General features: G+C 47.2%; 2 protein-coding genes across 7 annotated transcripts in view; both read left to right on the top strand.

Annotated features, from left to right (window-relative positions):
* Positions 1-15,993, top strand: part of LOC103124156 (NXPE family member 3-like) — a 100,943-nt gene that overhangs the window by 47,683 nt on the left and 37,267 nt on the right. The gene's annotated exons all lie outside the window — the stretch shown is intronic.
* LOC103124157 (paired immunoglobulin-like type 2 receptor alpha) lies at positions 7,149-14,673 on the top strand. 2 transcript variants are annotated; one of them, XM_060173378.1, is made up of 4 exons: positions 7,149-7,354; positions 7,650-8,036; positions 12,379-12,549; positions 13,751-14,285. In XM_060173378.1, exons 1-4 carry the CDS (start codon positions 7,294-7,296, stop codon positions 13,774-13,776), a joined length of 645 nt encoding a protein of 214 aa, XP_060029361.1. In that variant the 5' UTR covers positions 7,149-7,293; the 3' UTR covers positions 13,777-14,285. The 2 variants fall into 2 exon arrangements, with proteins under 2 accessions (XP_060029361.1, XP_060029362.1); XM_060173379.1 differs by lacking the exon at positions 12,379-12,549 and having other exon boundaries at positions 14,153-14,673.

The following is a 15,993-nucleotide window of genomic DNA, read 5'->3' as shown; positions in this document are numbered from 1 at the left end:
CCTGACCTATTTTGGAAATTCTTTCTATTATTTTTTAAATTTAGATGATGGTGAGGGCTGTAGGACATTGTGAAAGCACCCATATCACTGGACGTTACACTGAAATATGGTTCAGATGGTAGATTCTGTTTCTAGTTTCTCTGTGATGATGGTATGACCTTGTGGTTATCAACCCTGTTTGTAAAAGGGACCTGATGCTCTAGGGGTGGTTCAGGATAAAAGGGGGCAAATGGGTTTGGGCCTTCAGCACCTCTCATATTACTCCTTTCCTGGGAAGGACAACAGAGAAACACCCCTCTACCTTCTTCAAACAAGGGAATAAGACACAACAGTCTCACCTGACCCCTCTCCCCTCCAGGGAGGAATTCATTTATTCTCTTATATTTCAGCTGACCAGACCACCACATGGGGTCTGGCCACTATCTCAGTCCCTACTGTAGCCACCATTGCAGACAATCTGGGACCCTGAGTGTGGAAGCTGTGGCAGGAATGGCCATGGTCAGCTTTGTACTCAAAGCTGCCATTTGGGGGTTGACTATCTGCCTCAGGTGGAGAAGAAGCCAAGGTGAGTGGTCCAAGATCCCATCCTCCCCTTAACCTTCCCAACTGGGGCTTTCTCACAGCCTCCTAGAGAAACCATTAATCATTCAGGTCCCATTACTGAGGCTTGGGCTTGGGATTCTGCGGTTTAGTGGTATTTATGCAGTACAATAAGGACAGCCCCAGTGTGGCTGGTGGGGTGACTCAGTGGGTACATCAGGGGACATGTATATGTGAGGCCCCAGATTCAATCCATGACAGAATTGAGGGGGTCTCTGAAGTCTCTCCCCCCAGACAAGAAAATATTTAAATAAGAAAGATGGGTAGAAGGGAGGGAGGAAGGAAAGAAGGAAGGAAGGAAAAAGGGAGGGAGAGAAGGGGAAGATAGGAAGAAGGAAGGAAAGAGAAAGGGAAATATGGAATGAAAGAAAGGCAAGATGAGAAGAAAGAATAGCAAGCAGTAGTGCCAAAAAACAAGTTGAGCTTCTCTGTAAAGAACCACAGAAATGAGGGGAGGGTAGTGAGTGTGGCTAGCAGACACTCTTAACCTGCTGTGCTAACGCCAGCCCCCAAGACATTCTTGAACTTCAGGGAATCCAGGTTCACACACCTCTGTCCTCTCTGCAGAACCTCCCCTTCAGCTTCCTCTCAGGACAGATGGGGGCTGCTGGGTCCTGTGGATGCTGACTTGGGCATTATGGACCAACTCTGTCCAGTCTCTGACCTCAGTGAAGTAGGCTTTCTGGGGTCAAGGAGATAAAACAGTGGTTACATAAAAGACTTTACACAGGAATCCAAGGTCTCACACAGCTCAGCAAATATAAATTAATTAATTAATTAATGTTCTGCACAATACATTCTCAATAGTGAGACCTCTCGGAATGACTGTGAACTGAGGTTAAATCCCTGGGACACTGCAGAGAGGAGCTGGAAGCAGAGAGGCAAGGTAATGAGACAGCAAGATTTCTGGGGAGGACCCATGTGAAGAGAAGGGGCTGCAGTGACAAAGGGGTCCTGTAATCAGGTGGCCAGGGGGCACAGACAGGGCCCCTCAGGAGGACAGCATAGGCTGGTGACAGCGCAGGAGAGGGGCAGCACTCCAGACAAGACAGAGAGCAGAGAGGGGCTCAGCAGTGGAGGGAGCAGCAGGGGTGCAGGAGGCAGGGGGGAGGTGAAGGGGTTCAGGGTACAGGAGAGAGCTGGGGTCCTGACTGAGGAGGAGGCAGCACACCTGTGGCAGCCTCAGGGAGCCTCCAGGAGTGGCTTAGGATCCCAGTGCTACCAGCCAGGCTTCAGCAGAGCAGCTTCACTGCCTTGGTCCCTCCAGGTATCCTCCAGTAGGACAGAGAAGGTGGGGACGGGGACAGGGAAAAGACACCATCAAGGATGGCACAGGGGCAGGGCTGAGGGCACATCCAGCTGTGGGGAGGCTGCTCTGGGTGGCCGGCCACAGCTTCCCCTTCCTGTCTAGCCCCCCTCTCTCCTCAGGATGATGGCATCACCTGGACCCCCTCCATCTCCAGCCTGACCTCCCCAGCAGCCCGTCACTGCCACCCTCCCAGGGGAGCCCCAGGAAGATACCCTGGACTCTGTCTTAGAGACCTGACACTGGGGCTGCTGAGAGGCCCTCCTGAGAGTGACTGACACAGGGCTGCAGCCCCAGCACAGACCTTCCATACACAGGATGCAAATGCCAGCAGCTGCTGAGGCCACCAAGGACCCAGAGAAATGCTCCAGTGCCCTCTGCACCTGCTCCTTCTGCCCCCAAAATAAAAGACCCACAGAACCTGCCTGAGTGCATCTAAGGGAGGTGGATGTCCCATCCAACTTCTGTCCTTCCAGCCATCAGGGAGGGGGATAGACACACTGATAAGACAGGCCTTGTGCTCAGTGATGGCCTTAGACAGGGACCCAGAAAGCCCCACACTGACAGCCAGCTGGAGGCAAGCAAGGATTAACTTTTAAGGGAAAAGCGAGGGTTAATTTTTTTTTTTGCCTCTGGGGTTATTGCTGGTGCTCAGTGCCTGCACTACAAATCCTCTGCTCTTGGAGGCTATTTTTCCCATTTTGTTGCTCTTGTTATGATTGTTATTGTTGTTATAACTGTTGTTGTTTGACAGGACAGAGAGAAATCGAGAGAGAAGAGAAAGATAGACACCAGCTGACCTGCTTCACCACTTGCGAAGCGACCCTCCTACAGGTGCATGTCCCTGTGCTTTGCACCATGTGCACTTAACCTGCTGTGCTACTGTCCAGCCCCCTGCAAGGGTTAACTTCTTAAAGAAAAAATGCAGTTGGTGGCCATATTCCCCCTCCTCCCAGCATACACAGGGCTTTCTCCTGCTGTCATCAAAGTGGACTTAGAGTCAGCTCCTTCTGCCCAAGAGTCCAAGATAACCCAGACAAGTTGTACTCTCTGTATACACAGAAGAAAAAGTCACCTTTTAAGTTAGTTGCTGTGAGTTACTATGGGAAGGCTGGTAACTGTATAATAGGGCCAGCAGCCTTGTCCTTGGGGCCTAGTTTTTTGTGGACAAGAGTCCAGCTGGGTCTGTTGGCATAATAAACACTGCTTCCTGCATGAAAGCCTCAGTGTGTCTTTCTCTCTGATGAGAATGTGATAGCCAGTCCAGCACCGAACTCCAACCCTTAGTTTCCTGACATAGACTAGCTGGAAGCCTGAGGCTGCCCAGGGCTCCGCTGCTTGAACACTAGCCCCTCCACATGGGCCGGGCTGAATTCCTCTGAACAGGACAGAGCCAGAAGGGCTGCAGTCTCCTCCTGGGGCCTCAGAGCTCATGCGGGGGGTGGGGGTGGGGGACTGGAGCCTGGTGCTGCACTTTTCCATGGCCTTCTCCCAGGACTCAGGGTCAGTATCTTCCCTAATTTTTGTGATGGGGCCCATGCCATCCCCCAAATCATACTGTGTTCAGTAACCCAGGAGTGGTTATGAAAAATGGCAAAAGAAAGCATCTAGAATGAGTTCATGATGTAGGGTCTGGGGGGTGGAGTGGGGATGAGGTGTGTCTGTGTCCCTGCACTGTCTCCCCACCTCCAGCTTTCCCTCTCTAGTTTATTAGTCTGCTCTGGTTGCCATTATAAAATACACTGGGGGCTTCAACCAACAGCATGGGCTTCTCACATGTGTGGAGAGTGGAAAGTACAAATGAAGGTCTCATCCTGGAGCCTGTTCCTGGGGCTGAAGCCTCCACCATCTTGTTCTGTGTCCCCATGGCCTTTCCTGGGGCCCTTGTGTGTGAAGAAATGGGGGGGGGGCAGCCAGCCTCTGCTGAAGTGGGGAGACTCCAGCCAGGTCCCACAGCTCCTGGTGTTAGGGGGATGGAACCTGTGTCACCACCACACAGGGCAGGTTAGAAGCTACAGGGATTCTTGCTGTCTCCTCTGCCCACATTCCCAGCTGTGACCAGTCCTCCCAATCTCTTCCCAGCCCAGAGCAGTCTGTGACCTCAGATTTGAAGCCTGTTTTCCTGAGAGTAAGATTGAAATGAAGCTATGTTCACATGGAATGCTATTAAGATGAATATGTGTTTAGGCGCTGAGCCAGATAAGAGGGTGCTATGGAAAATGCAGAACTCCCATCTCAGCCCCAGGGAGAGGGGGGAACAATCTGACCCAGAGAACTACTGGCTGGCTGTGGGAGAAGTGTGGAGAATGACTGAGAGGCTGGGGAAGACACTGAAAAGAGGGGTCAGCCTACCATACACCCTGTAGAGCATACACTTCATCCTATGCAAAGACCTGGGTTCAAATCCTCAGTGCCCACCTGCAGGAGGGAAACAGGGTAGAGCTGAAGGAGTCTTTCTCCCTCTCTGCCTTTCCCTCCCCTCTCAATTTCTCTCAGTGCTATAAGAAAGAGAGAGAGGGAGGGAGAGAAAAGAAAGAAAATGAGAAAGGAAAGAAGGAAGGAAGGAAAAGAAAAAAAGAAAGTGACTGCTGGGAGCAGTGGATTCATTGTGCAGGCTTGGAGTTGGTCCACCTGTCCCTTCCCCTGGGAAGAGAGAGACTGGGAGACACTCAGAGAATCAGGAGAGAGACAGAGACTGAGCCCTAGGGAGATGCCAGACATTGGGAATACAACGAGGAGGGCAGGGTGTCTCTGAGCCCACAGCCTGGAGGGTGAAGGGCATGGGGACGGTGTCACACGCATGAGCACTCTGGGAGCAGCATGATGCTGAGATGCTATCAGTAAATTGAATCGAAAGGAAGGAAAGAAGTCTTTCCCAAGACTAAATAGAAGACTTTTAGGAAAGTGGTGCTAGGCAATTTAGAATGAAAATTCAGTGGGACATAGAACAGAATTCTGGTTTTGGTAAGAATACTCAAAGCCAGAGAGGAAAAGCAGTGCCTGGAAAGAGATGTCCTTATGTGTCAGGAAATTGTCAGGAGCCTCACATTCCTTAAAACATTAAGCCAGCTCCACCTGCTCCACCCTGCATTCCTGATACTATGGCTTATCTACATAATCATTGTTTTGCCTGAAAGATCCCCACCCATTCCATTCCTTTGATCTCTCTTCTTTCTACCCTCAAGACCCTCCCTGCCTCCAGGGTATTATTAATCCCACCAGTTAAAACCCTCACAACAGTTGCTAAGGAAGTTTCTACCTTCCCAGCCCCTTTTGCCTTTCTCTGCCCCTTTCTTAGCCATTTCCATTTCCGACTTGCCACTTCCAAGTCGGACCTTTAAAAGCTTTGGCTATCTGATCAATAAAAAGATTGCATTGCCTTGTGCCATGTGTTTGGTTCCTGAGTCATCTCCCTCACGTTGCTGAGTGAGTAGCAGCCCAGGCTGGCTCTAGTCGTGTTCTCTCCAACCCAGAGAGTATGCTCCCAGGAAGAGGCACCCCCACACTAGCCCGGCATAGCGGTAGTGCAGCAGGCTAAGCGCAAGTGGCGCAAAGCACAAGGACCAGCATAAGGATCCCAGTTCAAGCCCCTGGGTCCCCACCTGTAGGGGAGTCACTTCACAGGTGGTGAAGTAGGTCTGCAGGTGTCTATCTTTCTCTCCCCCTCTCTGTCTTCCCCTCCTCTCTCCATTTCTCTCTGTCCTATCTAACAACAACATCAATAACAATAACAATAAAAAGACAACAAGGACAACAAAAGGGAAAATAAATAAACTAGATTAAATTTTTTAAAAGTCTGTAAGCTTTTGTATATTGTTGGGACTATATGTAAGCCTGATAGAGCTTAGGGAGAACCACCCCCGTCCCTGGATGGAGGTCTGAGAAGATAACCTCTTGGTGAGTCTCTCTCAACCGAGGTGAGCATAAGGGGGGAAACTCAGACTTGGTTCTTTCCTTCTTGACCCTCAGTCCCACAGAAACCCCAGTACTTCCCTCCATTAACTGCAGGCCACATGGCCTCAGATTCACTATTCAAAGTCACCTTCTGATCACAGAAGAACACACCTTATCACACACTTCATCACACAGACCCCAGACAAGAGAAATTCCAAACTATATGGCTTTTTGATATCCATCTTCTCTATGTCTCACCCTACGGGTTTAACCCTTATACTTCTCTCAAACACCTTTGGATAATTAAGTTGCTTGCGTCATGGAGAATAACTGTCTTGTATCTCATCAATTCCTTTCATACCAGCCCCCTACCTTAGGGGCATGCCGACCGTTACGAAACCAGTAATTTCTGACATATTTCAGTAATAATTCCCTTCATTTGTTTTTCCATTTAATTCATGTCCACCTTGCTAATAAACGAGTTCTGAGTTCTGAGTTAACACGCTGAGGAGCTCCCTGGTGTCTTTTACTTTGTGTCACCCCTGTTGTGAGCAAAAAAGAACTAGTCCGTTACCTTTCCCCTGGAGATCACCCCACCAGAGAGAGCCTGACAGTATACAGCTTCAAAAAGAAGAAAAAAACATGCTTTTATGTGTGACAAAGGAATATGAAAAATATAAGAGTTACATTGTAGAGAGCATAATGGTTATGGAAAGAGAGTCTACTGCCTGAGGCTCCAGAGTCCCAGGTTAAATCCCCTGCACCACCCTATGCCAGAGCTGAGTAGTGCTCTGGTAAATATAAATAAATAAATATACATTTTTAAAAGAGTTACATTGTAGCCTTGATTTATAAAGTGTAGACTACAATGATAAGAAAATGGTCATTCCCCAACCCCCACCCACTCTAGAGGGGTAAGAAGAATTAATTTGCTGTGCCAACCTAGAGGTAAGACTTCTCTGATGGTTATATACTTTAAGTTGTGATTTAATATCAGAAAATGCAGCAAAATATTCCATCTACAAGTTAAAATGTCGATCACTTTGCAGCGTAATTTATTTAGTTTGCTATAATGATAAAAGCTTTAAGTAAGTGTTAGTTTCTTTAGAGTCTATTATTTATGTTGGTTTTTCCTGTAAGCAAAACATAAAGTTATTGTTCCCGAAAAAGAAAGAAGGGGGGAAAAGAGAGAGAGAACAAGGAGGGGAGAGGCCTAAGGGCCAAGAGAGCCCCCACCCTCACCGTTAGGCTCTCTAAACTGACCACAGGGCAGATGCTTTGGCAATAGAGGAAGAGAAGCAAATGAACAGAGGAAGTGCGCCACTCTGGAGGTGGTTGGCTTTGAGGGAGACTCCTTGCTCCCTCTGTCCTGAAGGAGCCTGGTCCTCTTCTTCCTGAGCCCAAAGGTCCCCCCAGGCACCTCCTCTGCAGCACTCCCCTCTGTGCTACACAACACCCTGTCTCTCATCTCTTGTCTCTGGAGCAGAGGAGGCATGGCATCACCCTCCCTGCTCTTATTGCTGCTGCTGCCACTGCCAACATCTCCACAGGCTGGTGAGTGACAGGGACACCTGGCTCTGCCCAGTGCTGCAGGGACCCAGGAGGGGCTGAGCCAGAGTCTGGAGGGGTCTGCCTTTAACCCCAACCAGCAAAAGACCCCCCCAAACCCCTCCTCCTTACCACAAGCTGGAGCATGGGCCCCAGGCCTGAGGACCTTCCTAGCCATGTCACTGCACTGTCCCTGGGGGGAGATTGCTGGGGGTCTGGGTTCTCTCTCTCTCTATCTATCTCTATCTCTATCTCTCTCCCTCCTGATGGCTACTAGTCTGTCCTTCACTTCCTCCTCCAGGCAGCTCAGAAGACTGCAGGAAGCCTAACTTTTGGGTCAACCAGCCAGCTCATCTCTCAGCCCCTGAGGGGGGCTCTATCAGCATCCCCTTCTCCATTGGCTATCCCTGGAAGTTAGACAAGGACCCCAACGTGAATATAGCCTGGAGATGGAAGGATTTCCATGGAGATTCCATCTATGACAAGTGCAAGAACTTCACCCACAAGGCTTTCCAGCACCGGCTCTCCCTGTACTTGCCTATGGGCTGGGAAAACGGCTTCCTCCAGATCCAGAACCTTCGGAGGGAGGACACCAGCACCTATTTCTGCCGGGTGTGGGTGGACACACTGAGATGCGGACGACAGTCTTGGGGGTCCATATCAGGAACCAGACTCACTGTCACCCATGGTAAATCCAGCTGCCTCTCCTGCCCCTTCCCACCCAACCCTATGAGACTCTGGAGGGCACTGGTCCTCACCTACCCCCAGACTCCCTCTTCTAGACCCTTCTCCTGATCTCTGCCAACTCTGCTCTTGTCACCTTCATCTTCCTTAAATGCGTGGTGTCTTCCTGCTGCCCCCTGACTGCCTCCTCCAGATCAGCCCTTACCCTGAATCACAGGCTTCAAGTTTCCCAGGATCCTCTGTCTGCCTCCAAGCTGGGGCTCCCTCCATGCCTCCACCTGCCCCATGTCCCCCAGGTGGATTGGACTCCCCACTGTGCCCATCCCTTCATCCTATGTCCTTAGTGGAGTTCCAGCTGCACCCCCCATGTCCCTGAGCCATGCGCTCATCTCTCCTTCCCACCCCCCTACACACACCCTTCTTTAATGCAGTTCTCAATTTCTTTTATTGCCTAGAGATGAGTTAAACTTTATTACTTTTTGGTGGGGTAGATAACATAATGATTATGCAAAGAGACTCTCCTCTCATGCTGAAGGCTCGAGAGTCCTAGGTTCAATTCCTTAAACCACCATAAGCCAGAGTTGATTGGTGCTCTGATAAAAAAAAAAAAAAAAAAAAAAAAAAACTTTATTACTTCTTAAATTCATTACAAAAAAAAAATTGTGACAGGCCAGAAGATAGCCAACAGAACTTGTGCCTGTCCTGGTACCTAGAGACACCATGGCATAGGAAGAAAGTCCAGTGCTGTAGTCACTCTCTGTCTGAGATAAAAAGAAAGAAAAATTGACCTGTAAGCAGTGAAATTAAGCACGAATGACATCCATTTGTTTGTTCCCTAAAATCATGCTACTCTCAGAATTTCAACAGATTTTGGTCGTTGTTGTTATGAAATTTGCATGAGTCATCTTCCTTCCCCTAAAGGACTACTTGCTAGATTTTTTTTCATTGCTTTTATATGCCACCAAGATTCATTCTTACATAGGTTTTCATTGAGTTTTTAAATTTTTTAAAATATTTATTTATTTTTCCCTTTTGCTGCCCTTATTGTTTTTAATTGTTGTTTTAGTTATTATTGTTGTTACTGATGTCATTGTTGTTGGATAGGACAGGAAGAAATGGAGAGAAGAGGTGAAGACAGAGAGGGGGAGAGAAAGACACCTGCAGACCTGCTTCACCACCTATAAAGTGACTCCCCTGCAGGTGGGGAGCCAGGGGCTCGAACCCGAATCCTTACTCTTGCCCTTGTGCTTTGAACCACCTACACTTAACCTGCTGCACTACAGCCCGACTCCCAATCTTTTTTTTTTTTTCTTTTGCCTCCAGGGTTATGGCTGAGGCTTGGTGCAGGCACTATGAATCCACTGCTCCTGGAAGCCATTTTTTCCATTGTATCAGATAGTACAGAGAGAATTTGAGAGAGGAAGGGGAGAAGAGAGAAAAAAGATAAAATAAATATATAGAGAGAGACCTGCACCTTGCTTTGCCTCCTGTGAAACTTCATCCCTGCAGGTGGGGTGCCAGGGGCTCAAACCTAGATCCTTGTACAGGTCCTTTCATTAATTTTTTTAAAAATATTTATTTATAAAAAGAAGAGGAGAACCAGAGCATCACTGTGGCACAGGAAGGCCAGGGACTGAGCCAAGGACTGAACCAGGGTTACCACCTCCTGGATGCTCCTTTCTAGTTCTTGAAAGCACAAAACACCATGCCATGTAGCTTACCCTGGTGTTTGACACTTCCTTGTGGTACCAGGGACTAGAACCTGGGTTACATTCAAAGTGAAGCAGATGTCTTTCCAGGTGAGCTATCTCACAGCCCTATGTTATTTGTTTCTTTCTTTCTTTGTTTTTAGACTCTTATTTTTAATGTGGTGCTGGAGAATGAATCCAGGATCTCAGTCTTGCGTTGGTCTGTTTAAAGAAGGTAAAACCCAAAGATGAAAATAACTTTAACTTAAAAACACATTTCCTTTCCTTTTCTTTTTCACTAGGGTTATCTTGGGGCTTGGTGCTGGCACTACAAATCCACTGCTTTGGGGAGCCTTTTTTCCTCCTAATTATTATTAGAAATAGAGAAATTAGGGAGTTGGGCGGTAGCACAGCAGGTTAAGCGCACGTGGCGCAAAGCAAAAGGACCGGCGTAAGGATCCCGGTTTGAGCCTCCAGCTCCTCACCTGCAGGGGAGTCGCTTCACAGACAATGAAGCAGGTCTGCAAGTGTCTTTTTCTCCCCCTCCTCTCTCTGTCCTATCCAACAATGATGACATCAACAATAACAATAATAGCTTCTTCTTCTAGCATTTGCCCTTCTTCCGTAGCCAGTCAACAGGTCAGACTGAAAGCTGTCAGGAGCTGCTTGTTGCTGGCTTTGAAAGTGACTGGGATCCATGTGGATTCAGTCGGCTAGGAAGGATCGTCAGTTTCCCCAATGAATGGGTACTCACGGGATGCACCACGAGAAGGTCGATCCAATGCATCCCACAATAATAGCTACAACAATAAAACAACAAGGGCAACAAAAGGGAATAAATAAATAAATATTTAAAAAAAGAGAAATAGAGAAATTAAAGCACAAGGACTGGAGTGAGGATCCCGGTTCGAGCCCCCGGCTCCCCACCTGTAGGGGAGTTGCTTTACAAGCGATGAAGCAGGTCTGCAGGTGTCTTTCTCTCCCGCTCTCTGTCTTCCCCTCTTCTCTCCATTTCTCTCCTATCCAACAATGACATCATCAATAACAACAACAATAATAACAACAACAATAAACACAAGAGTAACACAAAGGAAATAAATATTTTTAAAAATCTTTTTTAAAAAAGAGAGAAATTAAGAGAGGATTGATGAGGTAGAGAGAGGGAGAGAAAGAGAGACACCTTCAGACCTGCTTCACCATTTGTGAAGTGGAGTTCCTGCAGGTGGGGAGCTGGGCCTAGAACCTGGTTCTTTGCTCTTGGTAGTATGTGCACTTAACCCAGTGCACCACCACCCAGCCCCCAAAAGCATATATTTTTTTAAAAAGTATCCCAGTGTATACTTGGTCTTTTGAGAAAAGATGTATTCATTTGTTTTTAAATATTTATTTATTTATTCCCTTCTGTTGCCCTTGTTGTTTTATTTTTATAGTTATTATTGTTGTTATTGATGTCATTGTTGGATAGGACAGAGAGAAATGGAGAGAGGAGGGGAAGACAGAGAGGGGGAGAGAAAGATAAGACACCTGCAGACCTGCTTCACCGCATGTGAAGCGATTCCCCTGTAGGTGGGGAGCCAGGGGCTTGAACCGGGATCCTTCTGCTTGTCCTTCTGCTTTGTACCATGTGCGCTTAACCCTCTGCGCTACTGCCCAACTCCCAGATGTATTCATTTATGCATGAGAGAGAAGAGGAGAGAGAACGGGAGCATCACTCTGGCACTCGGGGCTTCATTTTCAGAGTCCAATGCTTTATCCACTGTGCCAACTCCCAGACTGCTACACTGAGTCTTCTAAAGATGCTTTTTTGGGGCTGGGTGTTGGCACCTGGATGAGCACACATGTTACAATGTGCAAGGACAGGGGTTCGAAACACAGGTCCCCACCTGCAGGGGGAAATATTTACAAGTGGTGAAGTAGGGCTACCTTTCTATCTCTCTCCCTATCTCCTCCTTCTCTCTTGATTTCTGACAGTCTGTATCCAATGAATAAAGACAATTTAAAAAAAGAAGAAGAAGCTTTCTTACCTATCAAAATACCTCTATATTGAAGTGCAGGAGGTAGTGTGGTATTGGACTCTAAAGCATAAGTTTAATCATCAATATTGCAGGTGCCAAGAGTGGTGATTGGGTTCTCTCTATCACCTTCTCCCTGATTATATATGTTTCTTTAAAACTCTATAGAAGTGCAAATACTGTTTGATGCTGCTGCTATGAGGTCCTTACAGTTCAAACTCACAGGCAGATACCAGGTCTTGGTTCCAGAAGTGGAGTGGGGCTGCAAGTTGGGGAGAACAAGTTGTTAATTCATGGGGACCAAGTATCAGCTTGTAAAAATGAGAAAGTTCAAGAAGTGGATGGTGATGATGGTTGTAGGACAGTGTGGAAGAGCCAACATCATTAAGCCTTAACTGAAATCTGGCTCAGACAGTAGATTCTGTTTCCATGTTTCACCACGATAATGGCTTCACCTTATGGTAATCATCCCAGTTTGTAGGAGGGAGTTCAGGCTCTGAGGGGTGAGTCAGGATGAAACAGGGTGTGCGAGTGTGAAGCCGTCACTCTCTCCCCAACTTTCCCGAAAGTAGGGGCTAAGACATGACGCTCTCACTTGACAACTCACTATCCAGGGAAGAATTTACCCATTGTCATATATCCCCAGCCCTCAAGATCATCACTAAGGACCCTTCCATCACCACAAGTGACCTGAGCATCCCCCAGGATAGTGGGCCTGGGCCCCTGAGCCTAGAAGCTGTAGTGGGAGTGGCCATGGTCAGCCTCAAAGCCGCCATTTTAGGGCTGGCTGTTGGCCTCTGGTGGAAGAGAAGCCAAGGTGAGTGGATTCCACCCTCTCCTTAGCCTTCCCCGCCATTTGTGTTTCACTAGGGACTTTTACCAGAATGACAGGGCAGACTTAAAACACAGATCCCACTGGACTGGAGGTCTGGGCTTGGGATTCTCCACTTAAGGGTCATTTCAAGTAGTGTTTATGTGGTGTCAAGAATGAGAAACAGTGACCCAGGATGTAACACAGAGGATAGAACTTTGGATTACTTCGTCTTTCATTCATAAGAGGGGGCGGGGGGCAGGCAGTGATGCACCTGGTTGAGTGCACACACTGCAGTGCACAAGGACCCAGCTTCAAGACCCTGGTCCTCACCTGCAGGAGGAAAGCTTCAAGAGTGGTGAAGCAGGGCTGCAGTTGTCTCTCTCCCTCTCTAACTCCTCCCCTCTCAGTTTCTCTCTCTGTACTATCCAATAATAAATAAACATTAAAAAAAAAACTTTTAAAAGCTAGAAGGTGGCATATCCCGTTAAGTACATATGTCACCATGAACAAGGACCCAGGTGCAAAACCCTTGGTCCTCATCTGCAGGGGTGAAGCTTCCTGAATGATGAAGCAGTGCTGCGTGTGTGTGTGTGTGTGTGTGTGTGTGTGTGTGTTTCCTCTCAATTTCTGTCTTTATTCAATAAGTCAAGTATTTAAGAATTTTAAAAAAATTTAATATTTATTTATTACCTTTTGTTGCCTTTGTTGTTTTTTTAATTGTTGTAGTTACTACTGTTGTTGTTATTGATGTCATCATTGTTGGATAGGACAGAGAGAAATAGAGAGAGGAGGGGAAGACAGAGAGGGGGAGAGAAAGATAGACACCTGTAGACCTGCTTCATTGCCTGTGAAGTGATTCCCCTGCGGGTGGGGAACCGGGGACTCAAACCGGGATCCTTATGCTGGTCCTTGCGCTTTGCGCCACCTGTGCTTAACCCGCTGCGCTACTGCCTGACTCCCAAGAATATTTTTATAAATAAATAAATAGCCTATGGCTTCTGTGGCCCAGAAGGTGGCACAGCAGAGGAGAGTCTTCCTGGGGCTTCCCTGGGAGGGTGGAAGTGAGTGGCTGCTGGGGAGGTCAGGCTGAAGATGGAGGGGGTCCAGGTGACAGGGGGGCTAGACAGGAAGGGGCAGCTGTGGTCACTCCAGAGCAGCCACTGTACAACTGAATGACCCAGACTTGTTTATTTTTTTGCAACAGAAAGAGGGAGAGAGAAGAGTACCTAAGCACTCCTCTGCCATATGCAATGACAAGTATTGAACTCAGGACTTCATGCGTGCCAAGTCCTGACTCTCCTCTGCCATTCTCCATGGCCTGCTCCCGGGATCAGGTCAATCTCTCCCCAGATCCTTGTCTGGGCAACATCCCCACAGAAAGCATTCCTGGGAGGTTCCATGGATGGTGGAGCAGTGCTGTGTGTCTCTCCATCTCTTTCTCAATCTCTCTATCTCAAAGGAATTAAGTGATGAAACTGGATGGGGAGGCACCTCTATGGCACTGTGTATGCATGGTGACCTTATTCATTCACCAGTGCTACATAAAACAAGAAAAGAGAAAGTTTTGGTGGTTAACGATTGAGGTCTACTGGCTGTTTCATTTCAGGAAAGAGGTCAAGGGCACAGGGTGAGCCAAAACAGAGCTTCACTGCTGGTATCACCTCTGGCAAGATCATGGCCTCACTCTCCACCTCAGCTTCCTCCTGTGGGGAATGAATCCATAACAGTCGCCCACATCCTGGGCCTTCAGGAAGGCAAAGCACTATTTTAAATACACCTAGAAGACTATTTGCACTGCTGGTGGGAATGCAAACTGGTGCAGCCCCTTTGGAAGTCTGTATGGACAGTCCTTAAACACATATAAATGGAATTACCTTATGATCCAGAAATACCACTTTCAAGCATTTATGCAAAGGACACTCAAACACTAATTGGAATGGGGACATATGCATCCCTGTGCTCATAGCCACGATACTCACAATAGCCATAGAGTGGAAGCAGCCTAAATGCCCATTGACAGATGACTAGCTAAAGAAGTGTTCAGTGGAATACTACTCTACAATCAAATATGATGGCATTGTGTCCTTTGGGACAGAATGGATGGAACTGGAGGTGATGATACTTAGAGAAATAAATAAAGAGATGAAAGACAACTACCAGAAGGTTTCATTCATATGTGGAATCTAGAGATCTGATTCACATGAACTTGAAAAAAATAAAAAATAAAAAAGTGGTCCAGGAAGTGGCGCAGTGATAAAGCTTTGGACTCTCAAGCATGAGGTCCCGAGTTTGATCCCCTGCAGCACATGTGCCAGAGTGATGTCTGGTTCTTTCTCTCTCCTCCTATCTTTCTCATAAATAAATAAAATCTTAAAATAAATAAACAAATAAATAAAATTGGCCTGTTGCACCAAAGTAAAAGACTCTGGGGTGGGTGGGGTGGGGGGAGAGAATACAGATCCAAGAAGGATGACAGAGGACCTAGTGGGGGTTGTGTTGTTATATGGAAAACTGGCAAATGTTATGCATGTACTGTAGGAATTGAGCAAAAAGTAATAAAGGTAAAATGGTATATAAACAGCAAAATGAACCTAGACTCAGGCAACCCAAGGGTTAAAAGCAGGCCTGTCCAGATGAAAGAAAACAATTCTCAAGATTCAAGACTGTTACAAGAGACAGGCCTGGGAGTCTGCGAGGCAGGAGATAAATACAAGGGCAGACTCTGAGAAAATAGTCTGGGAGCTTAGGGTCAGGAAAAGAGATAACTCCAAGGACGAAAAGACCCCCTCCCCTTCCTCACACCTGTGGGCTATAGATAACTGTCATGCAATCATTTTGTATAGCTGAACCTTGTCACATAGCTATGTAGTCTGAAATATATATAAACTTTGATGTAACTTGGGTACAGGGTCGATTACTAGAGAGCTATTGTGTCAGCCCCTCGGCAACTCGGCCCTAGCTGGCTAGAAAAATAATAAAGGCTCTTTGTTACTTACATCATCCCAGTCTCTTGGTGCTTCCTTAGATTTGCAAACCTAACAGTACAAACAGTATTTACTGTGGAATGTAAAACATTAATTCCCCAATAAAGAAATTAAAAAATAAAAATAAAATAAAATAATTTTAAAAACAGAGGCAAGCAAATCATAAGACTTATGAAAGCCCTGGTGGTTTTCTTTGGGAGGGTGGGAGCACACAACCTTAGTGGTGGGTGCAGTGTTATCCTGTGCACTGTAATCTTACAATCTTGTAAACCACTATTAACCACAAATTTAAAATGGCTTGCACTGACCACAGGTCAGTTTCCTTTGAAACAGGAAAGAAACCTTGGAGGAGGGGTGGGGGGGGACCCTCACAGCAGAGCCCCTAACAGACAGGTGTGAGCTCCTAGGCTGAGGCCAGGTGCCTCCTAGAAGCTTCAAAATAGTGGAGGGGTGCTGTGTTCTC

Source organism: Erinaceus europaeus, chromosome 15 (assembly GCF_950295315.1).
Source record: "Erinaceus europaeus chromosome 15, mEriEur2.1, whole genome shotgun sequence".
NCBI lineage: Eukaryota > Metazoa > Chordata > Mammalia > Eulipotyphla > Erinaceidae > Erinaceus > Erinaceus europaeus.
The sequence above is the reverse complement of the archived record's forward strand: the minus strand, read 5'-3'. Positions and strand labels throughout refer to the sequence as shown.

What these genes read in the sequence shown, in the direction of transcription:
- LOC103124157 (XM_060173378.1), top strand. Translation starts at nt 7,294, where the DNA reads ATGGCATCACCCTCCCTGCTCTTATTGCTGCTGCTGCCACTGCCAACA. An exon ending in GCCAACATCTCCACAGGCTG is followed by an intron (nt 7,355 to 7,649) that starts GTGAGTGACAGG and finishes TTCCTCCTCCAG; the next exon opens with GCAGCTCAGAAGACTGCAGG. An exon ending in CTGGTGGAAGAGAAGCCAAG is followed by an intron (nt 12,550 to 13,750) that starts GTGAGTGGATTC and finishes TTTTTGCAACAG; the next exon opens with AAAGAGGGAGAGAGAAGAGT.